Source organism: Osmerus mordax, chromosome 11 (genome assembly GCF_038355195.1).
Source record: "Osmerus mordax isolate fOsmMor3 chromosome 11, fOsmMor3.pri, whole genome shotgun sequence".
Lineage (NCBI taxonomy): Eukaryota > Metazoa > Chordata > Actinopteri > Osmeriformes > Osmeridae > Osmerus > Osmerus mordax.
Genome location: NC_090060.1, coordinates 8,553,527 through 8,569,635, shown reverse-complemented (window position 1 = coordinate 8,569,635; position 16,109 = coordinate 8,553,527). Strand labels below are relative to the sequence as shown.

General features: G+C 49.8%; 2 protein-coding genes across 3 annotated transcripts; one reads left to right on the top strand and one right to left on the bottom strand.

The window, feature by feature from the left end:
- The first annotated feature begins 269 nt into the window (after positions 1–269).
- Positions 270–6,246, top strand: tagln (transgelin). 2 transcript variants are annotated; one of them, XM_067246027.1, is made up of 6 exons: positions 270–458; positions 3,634–3,670; positions 4,682–4,873; positions 5,127–5,298; positions 5,417–5,519; positions 5,721–6,246. In XM_067246027.1, the coding sequence occupies exons 2-6, from the start codon at positions 3,659–3,661 to the stop codon at positions 5,863–5,865; spliced, it is 624 nt and encodes a 207-aa protein (XP_067102128.1). In that variant the 5' UTR covers positions 270–458; positions 3,634–3,658; the 3' UTR covers positions 5,866–6,246. The 2 variants fall into 2 exon arrangements, with proteins under 2 accessions (XP_067102128.1, XP_067102129.1); XM_067246028.1 differs by lacking the exon at positions 3,634–3,670 and having other exon boundaries at positions 272–458.
- Positions 6,247–6,971: 725 nt separating this feature from the next.
- On the bottom strand, positions 6,972–16,027 carry pcsk7 (proprotein convertase subtilisin/kexin type 7). The gene is made up of 16 exons (XM_067246985.1): positions 15,926–16,027; positions 14,212–14,747; positions 13,818–13,952; positions 13,383–13,548; positions 12,930–13,020; positions 12,602–12,656; positions 12,266–12,404; positions 12,077–12,177; positions 11,083–11,250; positions 10,845–10,949; positions 10,337–10,439; positions 8,693–8,849; positions 8,341–8,435; positions 8,136–8,241; positions 7,882–7,999; positions 6,972–7,721 (listed from the first exon to the last, which is right to left on the bottom strand). Exons 2-16 carry the CDS (start codon positions 14,695–14,697, stop codon positions 7,527–7,529), a joined length of 2,220 nt encoding a protein of 739 aa, XP_067103086.1. The 5' UTR covers positions 14,698–14,747; positions 15,926–16,027; the 3' UTR covers positions 6,972–7,526.
- Positions 16,028–16,109: the final 82 nt, after the last annotated feature.

Below are 16,109 nucleotides of genomic sequence, written 5' to 3'. Positions count from 1 at the left end.
GAGAGAAAGAGAAAGAGAGAGAGATGGAGTGTTTAAAACTACAGATGAAGGAGAGAGAGATGGAGAGAGAAAGAGAGTGAAGACAAGAGAGAGAAACTAAAGGAGACAGAGAGCGATACAGAGAGAGAATTACACAAAGAGAAACAGAGAGAGAGGGTTCCAGAAAAAAGCTTAAAGGGCATGCCCTTTTAAGGATAAAGTTTCCTTTTCCCTTGCTCCCTCCCTCCATCCCTCTCTCCTTCCCTTTCCTTCCCTCTCTTTCTCTCTCTCCCCCAGACTGAAGTGGTGAAGTCATTCTCCTGGTCTGATCCTTTTAAGTCGTCAACTATTGAAGGAGGGACTCTGTCTGGACGAGACGAATACAAACACTCCTTCACCTCAACACACACGGGAACACACATACATACTCTCGCCCTGACTCCTGCAGAGAAAAGACTCTTCTTCCATCCTTACACACAGTGAGTATCTCTCTTTACTTCTCTTCACAGGCTGGAGTACAGTGTGAATAACAGGAGATAGGAGGTTGTCAGTCTGGTGGATTGGTTCAGTGTAAATTAGTATGTGACTTTGGCCTGGTCTAGCCTGGTCTGGTCTAGCCTGGTCTGGTCTAGCCTGGTCAGTTTTTGCCTGGTGTGGTCCCATGTCTTTCAGTGTACAATCCAACATCATTAAGACAATACCGGAAGCTACATTGTGTACGTTTCTTTGAGGAGTTTTTTGTGGAGTATGAACCTGTTTGGACCATGTTGATGTTTAGATCAAGTTAGAACCTCCAGTTAGTTCTAGAACTCTTGGACAGGGATAGAACCTGTACCTTCAGGTTTGGACCAAACAAGTTCTAGCCTCAACCCATTCATTTGACATGTTACCAACCTTTACAGAATGCTGTTGAACTGTAAAGTGTTCACAAGCTAGACCTGGGATATGTAACAAAACATAACACAGAACAATGTGTTTGGCTAGGGTCATGAACTTTACCTGAACACTGCAGCTTTTTAGTCTCCCTAACCCTAACCCTAAATGTTTGTCTTGAACTGAATCATTGCAATAATTCAACTGCGCAGGATATTTCTCTTTATCAAGTGTCTCACAATCATTGTATGGGTGTGTGTGTGAGGGGGGGGGGGTAGGGGGCAGGGGGGGTCTGGGTAAAAACAGAGGTGCAGAAAGACACAGTATGTGGTTAGAGTGTGACAGAGGTCCCGTTTGAGGATGGCATGAACAAATACTTGGGGAGTACCTGATTTGACAATGCAAGGACACAAATGGATCAGCCCTATATTCACCAATTGTTAGTCACGAATCAAACGTTTTACGTTCAAGTAGCTAGTCTGTGTGTGGTACTGTAGCTGATTTCTGTCTGTGGAGATGTAGAGGGACCACAGGGAGCAGCTGAGGTGATTTAGAGGGAGGAGCTGATGTTTACAGAGGAGATGAGAGGCAGAGGCCCCTCCTGCTGCTGACTAACTTGCATACTTCAGTTTGCTTTGGTAAATGAGGACTGCCTTACATGGAGCTGCACTGAAGATCCAGGAGCTAGCAGAACGACATCATGACTAATGGAGACAAGTGCTACACATGCTGAAGCATACACACACACAAATGCACACACAAAATACAGAGAGACAGAGAGAGAAAGAGACACACTGAGAGATGATAGACAAAGATACAGTGAGAGAGAGACAGAGACAGAAAGAGAGAGAGACAACTGTACCTCAGAAACCTTGATATAGTTATGATGCATGGGCCTGCTTCCAACAGTCATCCCCTAAGCACACTAAACTACACAGCTTCATGTCCCAGCGGGCCATGTCAACCAGTGAAAGTACGGTCGAAGATAACAACAACATTTGGAAAAGAGGGTGGAAAATTGTGTTTGAGCGGCCAAAAACAGCCAGGTCAGATTAACAGTCCTGCTGTCTGTGAATTGAAAGAAGTGTTGAGATTAGATAAGCGTGAGAAGGAGTGAAGAAAGGAGACAGCTGGAGCTGCTTTAGCAGTTAGCGTTCCAACAGTAGCAGAAGCCAAACTCCCTGAGGAGCTGCTGACCAGCAGCACGGGCAGATAAGGCGAGCTGCACTTCCCTTCCTGAGGCAGAGCAGAACTAGTAGGCTAGGTTAGACTGGGCTATACTAGGCTAGACTAGGCTGGGCTAGGCTAAAATAGAAAAAAAGATATATATTGTTTTTAGACCAAGCTAAATGATGACCCCGGGGGCAACTGCTGGGCTAAACTTACTTATTGGCATTGAAGTTTCAGTTGAGAGACTGGAGCCCAACGACTTCCTGTTTTTAAGGGGTGGTAGCCAACTGGGTTGCCATGGCGAGGCAAAAACACAGTGGACTAACAGACATGATTGGACAGAAGAGTGATGATGTAATTGTTCTATTATACTTAGTCACACATGCACGCACACACGCACACACGCACACGCATCCAGACACACACACACGCACAGAGGCCTGATTGCAATACAGTCTGAGTAAAGAGCATTGGTTCCAACCTGACCTCAGAGGTCACACAGCAGATTAATACCAGGCGTAAAACTGGGTCCCAGAGGGCCCTTGTAGGACTGTACGCAGGAACACAGACAGACTGGAGGGAAGGGAGGAGCAGAGAGGACAGAGGACAAGAGAAGGGCTGACAAAGACAGAAGAGGCAAAGAGGGTCTGAGGATAGGAAGGAAGGAATTGAAGATGAATTAGAGGGCCAGGGAGGAGTCAAAGGATGGTGAGAAGAAGGGTAGAGGGGCAGGCTGAGGGTAAATAGGCCAGTAATTGAAGGGGTTAGGGGAGGTAGGGGGAGATGTAAGGTGGGGAGGGTGGTAGAGCGGTGTGAGTGAGGGTATATCCACAGAGAGAACGGAGGTCCCATGACAACCCTGATAAGCTGCTACTCTGTGTATGACTGCCAAACATGATGACACAGCAGCCTTCCACACTAATGTCTGTATAATGGCAGCGCAGTGTGTGTTTGTGTGTGTGTGGGAGGGGGGGGGGGGGGTATTTCATGTGTGGGATCTGTCAATAACCCCCTGGGAGAGGACAGGTGTGTTAGTGTAACCTGGCCTGTACATCTGGAGGCCTCACAGCCCTGGTGTATTTACTCTCACAATGGCATCAAGCTCCCTGTCAGCACCCAGTGTTGGACTGGCAGCAGTCATCCCCTCCAGCCCTGACACGGCTCCCAGCCTGGCATACCAGCCACCCAGCCCGGCACAAACCAACGCCCTGGCTTTGTCGGTTGGTTACCTCCTCCCACAATGATGCCAAGAAGTCAAACCCAACCCCTGGGCCTGGATAGAGGGGTTCTGATTGAATTTAAAGCAAATTCTGAAGTAGATGAGTAGATTTAGAATAAAGTAGCGAGTTCGAGTGGTCACTTGCTCAAAGTTTTCTACCTTTTAAATATGTGGGTTCAGGCATCTTTTGCTGTTACTGTTTTACTGTTGTCACGGGCAACCATCTCTGATGGCTCCGGAGTCTGTGGTAGAATGAATGGATAACCCACGGTAACATTCAATGAAATACCGGGAGGAATGCGACTTCCAGGTGTAGTTTTTACAATCAGAAAGCAGCATCAAGGTGACCTTCAAGGCCGTGTAAAGTGTAACCTCTAACCTTTGACCTACAGGCAGACGTGGTGACCTGACATCGAGATGGCAGCACAGGTGACAGAGCTAAAGGCTGTGCATTGATATGGGCTTCGCTCTGCTACCTGGCCCCTAAGCAAATAGAAAAAAAGACAAACTTGTTTTGCACAAGCAATGGTGTCTGTAAAGCAGTAAGAGTGTGTATGTGTGTGTGTGTGTGAGAGAGAGAGAGAGAGAGAGAGAGAGAGAGAGAGAGAGAGAGAGAGAGAGAGAGAGAGAGAGAGAGAGAGAGAGAGAGAGAGAGAGAGCTTGCTGATAAAAGAGCTCCCATTGTGCATCACTTTGGCTCAGCCAACCTCGATAGCATGATTTGGATCAAAGTGGACTGAAGTGATGCTCATTCGGAGACAGGCAGTGCCATCTGATGTTGGGTTAATATGCTGTGCTGGGTATTGTGAGTGTATACACTCCTTTTCAAACACACTGCTCTTCACATATGTCTGTATCTACGTTTCTATACACGTATGTGAGTGTGTTTCTGTGTGTACGTGTTTGTGAACGTACACACTGTCCAGAGTCATTTGCATGTGTGGGCATGTGAGTCTGCCTGTTCTCACAGAGCTGCTGAATATGCCATGACAGTGATGCCTGTTTTTGCCCGATGTTGAAATGTATTGAGTACATAGCAGAACCAGGCCACATACCAGGTCATACAAGGTCATCATTTACTTGTTAGACACAAATACTGCATGGTTGAGACTTGTGTTATGCTGTCATAGATCAGGGTCAGGTGATGTTGACTATTTTCCTAGTCTTTCTTTCTGTCCACAATCTAATGGAGCCACTTGAGAGGTAAGAGCAGGAGAAGGCTGTATTCATGCTGCCCCAGCCAGGAGAGACTTACAGTACATTGTAGATCGACAACTCCACATGTAACCCCGGCAAAACTGACATTTTGCTTTTGTTTTGACATCCTCTCTACTCTCACCCTCCTATCATCTCTTTCCTCAATTCCTCCCCACTGCCTCTTCCCTCCCTCCCCTCCATCCCGCTCTCTCTTTCTTTCCCCCTCCCCTTCCCCCTGTCCAGCAAGGAGCGGGCATGGCCAACAAGGGTCCATCATATGGCATGAGCCGTCAGGTCCAGGATAAGATCGATAAGAAGTACGACCCGGAGCTGGAGGTCATGCTGGTGGAGTGGATTGTGGCCCAGTGTGGCTCCGGGGTGGCCAGGCCAGAGGAGGGCAAGCTGGGTTTCCAGGCCTGGCTGAAGGACGGATGTGTGAGTGGGCCTGCCGGACCACCCAACATCTTAAACAGCTCACTTACAAACACACGTTAGAGAGTAGAGGGATGAGCCCGGCTCGAGGGATTTGAACTGGAAATCATCCAGTGTCTAATGAAAGTATCTGCTCGTTGTTCTGTATGTCCCTGTCTCGCTCTCTCCATCCTCTCCCCCTCCTCTCCTTCTCCCCCTATCTCTCCTCATTCCCTCTCTCTTTCCATCTCTCCTTCGCTCCCTCTCTGTCCCCCAGGTCCTCTGTGAGCTTATCAACAGCCTGTATGACGGAGACAAGCCTGTGAAGAAGATCCAGAGTTCCCCCATGGCCTTCAAGCAGATGGAGCAGATCTCCCAGTTCCTGAGCAGTGCTGAGCGCTACGGGGTCACCAAGACAGACATGTTCCAGACCGTGGACCTCTGGGAAGGTCATAACCAAGGCACACACACACACACACACCCTCACCCTACCCAGAACACAAGACCTAGGTACCTGTAAGGACTTGGTATGTCGTGTCCCTGACTGGGCCTGTGGTTTGATTCCAGGGAAGGACCTGGCAGCGGTTCAGCGGACCCTGATGGCGCTGGGCAGTCTGGCCGTCACCAAGGAGGATGGAACCTACCGCGGAGACCCCAACTGGTTCTTCAAGTGAGTCACATGACCCTGCAGCTATGACCTCATTGCGGGACACAGTGACCATAGTATTTGGTGTGTGTTCCTCTGCAAGCATGCTGTAACCTGATGGACGGTGTCTGTTTGAACAGGGAGATCCTATCAACTCCTGTTTTTTTTCTATGCAGAAGTTTAGAGCAAGTCTGTTTTAAATCCATTTCCAATGTTCCCTTGTAGGAAAGCCCAGGAGAACAGGCGGGACTTCAGCGATGACCAGCTGAAAGAGGGGAAGAATGTGATTGGCTTACAGATGGGAACCAATAAGGGGGCTTCCCAGCAGGGCATGAGTTATGGACGACCCCGACAGATCCTCAACAACTGAGAACCCAGACCACTCTCCAACAAACCCGTGTAAACCTACCCCCCCAACCATCTCCCCACATGTCCCCCTTGCCTCACCCCCACCTTCCTTACCCTAATACCAGTCTTCCACATGCCCTCCACCACCACCCTCCCCCACCTCCACTCCTATCTTTTGACCTTGCACAAGCATTCTGATCACCCCTAACCCTAAATCTAGAAAATTGGATTTTGCAGATGGCTTGGGATTGTTTAGCAACATTGAAAGGTTTAGGTTTTAATTACCATGCAATGGGTGAAAGTCGAAAGTTTATCTCCCCTGCTTCACCTGTAACAGCCCCACCTAACAGCCCAGTATTTTTGTACATTGTCTTATTAAATAATGACTTTGAAATACTTAAAACTTCTCATATAATCTGTTGTGTTGGTGTCAGTGTGTATGTTTCAGTTAGTGACACTAATTTGATTTGCTGTATACAGTTCAGGTGTGTTTGCGTTTGTGTGCGTGTGTCAATCAACCAGACAGATGTGTTCCCCGTTATTATTTTATTGGTAGTCTCTGCTGTCACAGCTACACCCGGAGTCCTACACATGTCAATGCAACATCAAAAACAAAAATAGAATCTCTTTCAGGTTTTGACAGTTTATATAAAATCACACGTGTGTGACTGTACAACAGAACACATTGTCCTTGCGCAACTGTGTAGTATATATATTTTATACTCCATTTAAAAACACATTCACCCTCAACCACACAGCCACTTATATACACATCAGTCATCCACTATCTCACACACACACACACACACACACACACACACACACACACACACACACACACACACACACACACACACACACACACACACACACACACACACACACACACACACACACACACACACACACACACACACACACACACACACACACACACACACACACACACACACACACACACACACACACACACACACACACACACACACACACACACACACACACACACACACACACACACACACACACACACACACACACACACACACACACACACACACACACACACACACACACACACACACACACACACACACACACACACACACACACACACACACACACACACACACACACACACACACACACACACACACACACACACACACACACACACACACACACACACCAAATAAAGTTCAAGTACTGCTGAAAATAAGTTTTGCACCAAATAAAATTCCTAAAAAATATCCCACATCATGGTTTCAAAGCAGAAAAATATTCAAAAAGAATGTACTTGCTAAAATAAATCACATTTTTTATGCATTCACCAGAATACTCACACAGAACATTTTAATACCTTCCCAAAGTGCAATACTCTCACAGACTATAATCCCATGGGCTCCATTTAATGAGGGCCCTTTCGAACTTGAATCAAAATGCTCAATCACACAGATTTGCACACACACTCGCACGCTGCATTCAGATAAAAGGCCACAGGTAGGGGATGTTTGGGGAGGGGGGTAGAAGAGGGGTTGGAGGTAGTCCAGTCTGCCCACCTCTCCTCCAAGGCTGTCACACAACCTCTCCGGAGTCCAGACCCCCAAACACAGTCTCTCTTGGGGGTATAGGGTTGTTCTCCACTGCTATGTGTTGTCTCCAGTGACCAAAGGCACTTTGACCTCAGAGTCCAGCCCCGCCTGCAGATCCATGTCTGAGCTGGCCCCCTCCGGGTCTCCCCTCCTCCGGGCCCCCCGGCCCCCCCCGCGGCCCCCAGCCTCGCACACACAGCTGACGCAGGTCCAGGTGGGCTAGCGTCACCTCCAGGGTGTAGTACAGAGACCAGAACAGGGCAAAGCACCCCAGCAGGAGCAGAGACTGGGGGGGGAGAGACAGAGGGAGGGAGGGAAGGAAGAAAAGGTGATGGAAAGAGAGAGGGATTAGGAGCATAAATTAGGTTAAAAAAATATGTGAAACAACGAGAAAATAAACTACCAAAACAAGTTGTGAATGAGTGAGTGAATGCGTGTGTATCTACCTTGAGGCTGTTGGAGGTGAAAGGGCTGATGCTCTCAGCAGGTATGTCCAGTCCTGGGGGGCAGGGCAGAGAGAAGCTGCTGTCCAGATACTGCCCCCCCATGGCCTCCTCTACCAGCCTGTCAATCAACACACAGCCCATCAACACACAGTACCTTCCCCCAAAGTGACAATCAACACACACAGCCATGCATGTGTTTGTGTGTGGCAGGTGTGCGTGTGTGTGTGTAACATGTGTGTGTAGCGTGTCCTCACCTCTGCCTGTCCTTGACCTGGCTGAAGGCCAGAGAGGAGCCGTAGAGTGTGAGCTTCCAGTGCTGCAGGATCCCTACTGCAGAGCACACCTGGCTGGAGGGGTCTCCTGGGGGGGGGGGGGGGGGGGGGGGGGGGGGGTGGTCTTGGTGAAGTTGTATTGGGGTCATTCTGTTGTCATATTGTGGTCCTATTGTGAGATACTTACTGTAGTCAGAGAGCAGCAGCGTGTACTGTCCCTCTGCTCTCTCTCCCCAGCAGCGCACCGTGGAGAAGGTCCAGTCCTGGTACCCTGACGGGTCCCTGACACACACACACACACACACACACACACACACACACACACACACACACACACACACACACACACACACACACACACACACACACACACACACACACACACACACACGCACACACACACACACACGCACACGCACACACACACACAGAGTGAATACATATCGAAAAAAGACATGTCTAACAATCAATTCAAACATGGCATCCTTCATGCTTGTAAGCTATGATGTGCATGTGTGTGTGTGTGTGTACGCATTCACCTGTCAATGACGCGCCTGGCTCCGATGAGCGACGTCATCCCGCTGGGGCAGAGCAGCACCACCTCCACGTTGCCACGGCAGGGGTGGGCTATCGTCACGGTGACGGATACATGCTCCAGCGTCTGCATCCCCGATTGGCTGAGGTCATCAGCCGTGACTGGAGAAGGGGGGCATGCGAGGAGGGGGTGTGGGGGAGGACAGGAGAGGAGAGGAGGGGGTGTGGGAGAGGAGAGGAGGGGGTGCGGGGGAGCACAGGAGAGGAGAGGAGGGGGTGTGGGGAAGGACAGGAGAGGAGAGGAGGGGGTGTGGGGGAGGACAGGAGAGGAGAGGAGGGGGTGTGGGGAAGGACAGGAGAGGAGAGGAGAGGAGGGGGTGTGGGGGAGGACAGGAGAGGAGAGGAGGGGGTGCGGGGGAGGACAGGAGAGGAGAGGAGGGGGTGTGGGGGAGGACAGGAGAGGAGGGGGTGCGGGGTAAACAGGCAGAGGAGGACTGGTCAGAAAAGGGGTGTGAGACCTGCAGTCCAGCTGATCACAATCATACTGCTCCCTTCCTTCCTTTCTCCACCCCCTCCCTCCCCCTCTTCCTTAGTACAGTGCAGTGCTGATAGCTAAAGGGGTTCTAACCTAAGACTGCCTCACCATGAAGGCCAATGCACCCACCCTGAGGAGGAGAGAGAGAGAAGAGGAGCCGGAGGAGGAGAGCAGCTCCTCAACAAATTTAAGATACCTTTTACTCTCTTCCCTTCAGATAACCCCATCACTCCTCCTAAATCCAGCTTCTTTCTCTCCCCTGCTTCATTCTCACCCCCACATCCTCCCTCTCCTTGTGAATGTGACTGACAGCATTGACCCTAACCTGGCATGCAACATTGGCAGTCCATTCTCGACCCCAGCGATGGATGACAGTAGCACACAGGCACACACACCTCATTGCACTTTAACTGCTGGTTTTCTTTCCAAAACCAACAATATATCTTGTTGCCTGTATCTTTCTCCATCTCCAGCCAAAACACATGCCACCCCCGCCACTAAGCTATGTTCTACCAATGGGAATTATGACTGATTTTTCACTATGAGATTTGTCACAGAGTGAATTCATTTCTAAGTGTGCAGTGATAGATTAGTAGAATAGTAATTTTGCCCTGGTCAGCAACTCTTGCACCGGTCTGTCCCCCAGTCAGTGAGAGAGAACTCACACACACACCTAACCACAGAGGGGCCATGAAAGAGGGTTAGGCAGGGAGAGAAAAGAAGGAAGGAAAAGAGATGTCTGTGCTGTGATGAGGTCAGTGTGTGTGTGTGTGTGTGTGTGTGAGAGAGAGAGAGCAGAAGGAGAGAGAGCAGAAAGAGAGAGAGAGCGCAGAGAGAGGGAAGGAGGGAGGGACAGTAGAACATTGCCTAATAAGGACACAGAGCTGATATTCTCCAGGGAGGGAGACTAAGTCTACAGTAGGACACTGGTGTTGACAGCAGGGAGTACACACTCTGAACTGTAAATGTAAATGATCCCTCCACACAGACAAACACAGATCAGCAATAGGACAGACTGGCCAATGGCAGACTAGAGCAGACAGACAAACACGGAGTAAGACAGTTGGCAGACAGACAGATAGACACGCAGTAAGACAGCTGGCAGACTAACTACCATTCCAGGTGAGTGCAAGTTTGTTGGGATAGGTCAGAATAGGCTCCTCCTTCTTCAGTACTGGGCTCGCATAGGACACCAGGAAAGGAACCGACTCCCACACCTGGAAACACATCCCACAAGCTAGGTTAGGGGAACGCATGATGTGGATGTGTCTCATCCTTCATGTATGGATCCGAGCCCACAACCAGAACACGACACTCAGAATGGACTGTTCAGGCCATGTCAGCAGGTTCCTGTCTCATCGATTACAACCACAGCGTAGTTCTCTCTCCTATTGGATGACACGCTCTGTCATGTACATGCACATAAGCCAAATCCTATTTAAGAAGTTTAAGGGGAACAATACCACAGGGAAAGCTTCATATTGTGCTGATGAAACATTTTACTGGCTGTCTGTAGCCTGAGGGTTTAGTTACTTATAATGAGCTCACTTAACTTTAAAGTATGCTTAATCTAGCTTTGACAGTGAAAATGGTATTGATAATATCTGTGTGTGTGTGTGTACCTTGGCAGCATTGACCAGTCTCCAGGCGTTGAGCAGACCGAACCCATGTTTGTGGCTGTGGTGGAACCCTGCCCCGTTCACCTTCCAGTCCGCCCGCGTGTCATACTGCAAACACACGCCTCCAAAATAAACACCCAACTTGAGATCGCACACAGTTCATGCCCCCCCCCCCCCCTCCCCCCCACACACACACACACACACAGGTTCACCTACCACAGACCCCCCCTCCCCTGCGTACCTGAGTGGCGGTGTAGGTGATGATGTGCTGGACGTCCCTCCAGGTGAGGCAGGGGCGGACCTGCAGCATCAGGGCCACCATGCCGGCTGCCAGGGGCGCGGCTGCAGACGTGCCCGTGTGGCCGTCCGTGCAGCCCGTGCCGTGCTGCATGGACCAGTCTGACGTCACCTGCACACACACACACACACACACACACACACACACACACGCACACCGTTCATGCCAGTCTCCGTGTGTACTGTGTGCACTACCGTGTGACGCCGTGAACATGAATCCCGTGGTCTGTGTGTGTGTGTCTGCGCTCTGTAAGGAGGATAGTAAATAACAGCTGGCTCAGAGGCAGCACTACATTCAGCGGCACTGTTGTACTGCTGATGGCCAGAGAGCTGGGGGGTTGCAGGGGGGCGTGGGGGCAGGAGGATCTGAAAGTGTATATAGATGCACAGACAGGGGGGATCATTCATTTAAGGAGGGGCAGGGGCTTGACAGCCATAGGAGAGGGGAAAATGGGAGAGAGAGAGAGAGAGAGAGAGAGAGAGAGAGAGAGAGATAGATCAAGAGTGAGCCTTAGGAATGTTCTGGTGACCACTGGATCTGTGTTGTGGTGTAGTGGGTGTGGCCTCTTGGTGCCACCAATCCCAGCATGGGTTTCTACGTCATTGCCCAGACCACGTTTCCATGGTGATGGTACCAAACAGCAGCAAACAGAGCAGAGCAGTGCTCTCCTTCACTCTATACTTCATCCCTCTCTCTGCCTTCACCAGCTTCCTCCTCATCCTCCTTTCCAGAACCCTCTCTCTGCTAATCTCATTGACCATCGCTATGTTTAGAGTGAGTTTATGTATGGGTCTGTGTTCGTAAGTATATTGGTGTGTGTATATATGCATTTGAGTGTGTGCATATATGAAAGTGTGCGCGAATAGGTGTGAGCGTGCCAGTGTGTTCATATGGTTGCATGAGTGTGCATGTGTGTGTGTACTAATGGTAAACTCACAATGCTTCTCATCTTGACCCCCCCACTGCTGAAGGTGACAGCCAGCATGGAGGCACACTCCTCCGCATAGAACGGCATCCTCCCGTCCTCATCCACGGCCCCTGTCACACACACACACGTTTACATTATACAGTGACTCCCCAGGATTTTCTTACTTCTTTCTTAAGGGGTACACACAGACACGGTTACCTATAGTGATGGTGTAGATGGAATTGGCATAGCCATCATAGTTGCAGTTGTCGCTATACTGGCCCCCGTTGCCACTGGCAACCACAAATATACTGCCAAAGCCCCGTCTGCCAGCGATCACCCCGTGCTGCAGCGCGGCCTAGAGGACAGATATGGAACTGTTACTGACCTGAATCCCACTGCCAGCTGGACTTCACATTAACTGAGCTTAGAGCAGCATAATCCCCCCCTGTCGGGGACTGAGTGTAATGCAATTTATTAGGAAAATATTAGTACACCTGTGTGTGCTAATAAATGTGTTTGTCTGTGTGTGTGTGTGTGTTCACACATGCAGACCTTGCCCAGGGGATGTGGCCCATCAACTGTACGTCCATCATCATCTGGTCCCCAGCTGGAGACACAAGAGGAAGAGCAGGGGTGGAGAGAGGAGAAGGAGAGATGAAGAGAAGAGGAGGAGGAGGAGAGATGAAGAGAAGAGGAGGAGAGATGAAGAGAAGAGGAGGAGGAGAGAGTGGGCAGAGGAGGAGACAGACGAGAGGAGGGAGGGGAGAGACAAGTGGAGAAAAGGAGACAAAGCAATTTAAGAGAGCTGAGATAATAAAAACATTCTAACTGTGTGTGTGTGTGTGTGTGTGTGTGCATGTGTACATGTCCTGCTTGCTACCTGCAGCTGTATACATCGTTGACTTGGTAGTGTTTGTTGAAGGCGACAGCCTCCATGCTGTCTGTCAGCGGCCCATCCAGCACCCTGATACCTACACACACAGCCGAGACACGTTCCAGACAGATGAGGAGCGAGCAGGGACACATACCAGATACAGGGGGGACTCTGAGGAGAGGGGGCCTTGTGACAACGAGCATGAACCCCCTTGTGGCCCCCCTAAATGCAGTGTGTGAATAATTTTAAAACATGGTATTTCGCCTGTTAATGCCTGCAATGCAGTGAAGAAAACAATGTGACAACAATAATGGTTAATGGAACTGGCCCCTCTAACAGTACAACTGGCCCCAGCTTGCCCCCTCCCCCAGTTGAAACGGTGTAGAAACACCCCTGACCTGAGAGATACCACAGGGAAGTCAGGGAGCGAGTGGGAGAGGGATTCAGACACACACTTACCAGCCACTTTACTCCCGTAGGCCACACCCACGGCGCAGAAGCTGTTGTTGGGCACAGCGGCGATCTCCCCAGCGCAACGCGTCCCATGGTGGTTGTCACTGTGAGCATCGGGGTGGGGCATGGGGTCTGGGTCGTTGGAGTTCAGGTCGTAGCTGCCCTCCGGACTCTGGATGGGTTGGACAGTTACACGGTGTGACCTTTATAGTACAGTTATGTCATATTACAAATCCTAGCTTGCATAAAGCCATAATACACAAAGTCATAGTCGTAGTACACAAAGGCAGCACAGCTGTACAAAATGTACAAAGTACATATACTATTATTTCATTCTCACATCCTTTCATGCCCTAATAGCTGGCTGTAATCATACGACCAGGCCAGACCAATCAGAGGGGGGGTGGCTGAATCCAGGAAGTGGAACTTCACATGACTCACATAGTTGGGCTGGATATCCTGGAGGGTGTGTTCCACACCGTCGTCAACGACAACCACGGTGACGCCGCTCCCTGTGATGTTGTACTCCCAAACGCCCGTCACGTTGATGTCCATGCCCTCCCTCAGGTCGTTGTGCTGTGATGAGGAGAAAGGAAGAGAGAAAGAGAAGAGGGGGACAGCGGAGAAGAGGGATATGAATCTGGGGCTGCCCATGCTCATACCCTCTTCAACAGCTCTGTGAAGGAGCTCATTTCCAGAGGGGGCTGTGAGTTGTATATTAGCTCCCAGTGTTAGGAGTGAGACAGAACACAGAGAGCCCAGTGTGGTTTACAATCTCAGTTGTGAGCAAGAAAGCATAATCGTTCAGTGGTAGTGAAGTGAAGTGGGTTCTCACCAGGTGCCACTGTTTGGGGTATCTGGGGTCATTGAAGGCCACAGACCTCTTGGACCTGCTGAGCACCTGTTCCTGGGAGTGCCACAGGACATGTGGGTGAGAGGCCAGCACCTCAGCTGGACTGGCCATGCCTACCCCCTCTACTGGCCCGGCCTGATCCTCAACTCCAGCCCCAGGCTCGTCGCCAGAACCAGGCCTAGGCCTGGGCCATGCACACAGCAGGTAGTGTCCCTCCAGCTGTCCGATCTGTCCTCGGTTCTCCAGGCCAGCCTGCCGGGCCACCCTGCTGGCCACCAGGTCCAGATCCAGGGGTCCATCCTCCGGGTCTGAGTCAGCGTGCAGCCGGACCGCCCAGGATTGGCCCGGACCACATGTAGGAGGGGGGGGTGAGGGGGTGAAGACGGGGTGAACGGTCAGGAGAACAGCCGGGGTGAAGAAGAGGAGGAGCAGGAGAGAGGGAGAAGAGGATAAAGAGGGTGATCCCATGGCAAGGCTGACACACAGTCAGACCAACCGCTCCACATCAGAGCTGCAGCCTGACAGAGGGATAGAGGAGGGAGGGCAGTAAACATTGTGTGAGTGGGGGACAGAGTATAAGGCAAAGTAAACAAGAGGTTATGAAAAAGGAGAGAAGAGAAAGAAAAAGGAGAGCACAACGACTAGAGAGAGAGAGACCAAAACATGAACACTCATACCAGTGTGGTATTTCACAGGCAGTAACCTGGTTTCACAACATCCCACAAGCTCCCTCGTCCAGCAGATGTATCAGCTTTATTAGCACACCGCTGCTAGCATAACTCCAGGCACTAACACGCTAGCTCAGACATCATGCTGTTAGACCCCAGAGCTGTGAGATGGTCAACACAGTTCAGGGACAACCCGCAAGTGAATACGCAGGAGCCTGCATGCGGGCGCACACAAACACACACAACAAATTCGTTATTTTATGATGCCTGATAAACAGGTTACCTAATACACCTGTAGGTACACGATACACAAGTTTTCACGGTGATGTGACCAGCAGAGCTGTTTGACACTCACTGATCTCATTCTGTGGTCATAAAGTATGAGACGCACAATAGAAGTATGCCTTTAGATATTATAACGATATTTTGATCACACAAGAGCCTTGAAACTCCACACCGCAACACTGTGTCTAAGCAACGACAGCGGAAGGAAGATAAAGCCACGAAACCAGGCAAGCCTGTTCACAAATGTAATGGAGAAGTGTACTGTAGGCTACACAGTACACTTACTAGGTTACAGTGTAGCTAGTTAGCTATTTGCCAAACAAAGATCCAATATGGCTGAATCACAAACAAATGTTAATCGCTAACAAATGCTAACGCCACATCATTGTGCTAAAGTTATGGCTAGTATGTCCCAACCAATTTGAGCTATTGTCAGCAGAACATCGGCGAACAGTGAGGACCGTAGTGACTAGACTAGTGGCAGGTGGATTTAGCTCGCTATCAAACCAAATGACAATCAAGTACATTTTAATAGAAATTCAATGTAAATAAGTAGTGGCTAAGCATTGGCTAAGTAAGAACAAACCACATAAGTTTGACAACTCGTATTCACGCAGGGACATTGCGGATGTTATTGCCATATAATAGCTTCAAACACTAGCGTTTCCTACGTATCGTTTCAAGTGATGTATCTCAGGGTTTAACCATCACACGATAGAATAACAATAATACGATTATATTACCTTTGCGTTGAAGTCTTTACTCTATCGTTTATTTGTGAATGACACCTTCATTTTGTTTGGTATGGGAACCGCATCTATATGCTCTCTGATGCCACCACTAGTTGCGGAAGTGTTGAAACACTTCCGCAACACAGTGCAAACGTAATTTCCGCAGAAATATTCTTTCTCTCCACAAAGGGGCGGA

Coding starts and splice junctions, on each gene's coding strand:
- pcsk7 (XM_067246985.1), bottom strand. CDS start 14,697: ATGGGATCACCCTCTTTATCCTCTTCTCCCTCTCTCCTGCTCCTCCTC. Junction 12,657..12,929: donor AACGATGTATACAGCTGCAG/GTAGCAAGCAGG, acceptor TTGTGTCTCCAG/CTGGGGACCAGATGATGATG. Junction 8,000..8,135: donor CAGGTCAAGGACAGGCAGAG/GTGAGGACACGC, acceptor GTTGATTGACAG/GCTGGTAGAGGAGGCCATGG.
- tagln (XM_067246027.1), top strand. Junction 4,874..5,126: donor CCTGGCTGAAGGACGGATGT/GTGAGTGGGCCT, acceptor TCTGTCCCCCAG/GTCCTCTGTGAGCTTATCAA. Junction 5,520..5,720: donor GACCCCAACTGGTTCTTCAA/GTGAGTCACATG, acceptor GTTCCCTTGTAG/GAAAGCCCAGGAGAACAGGC.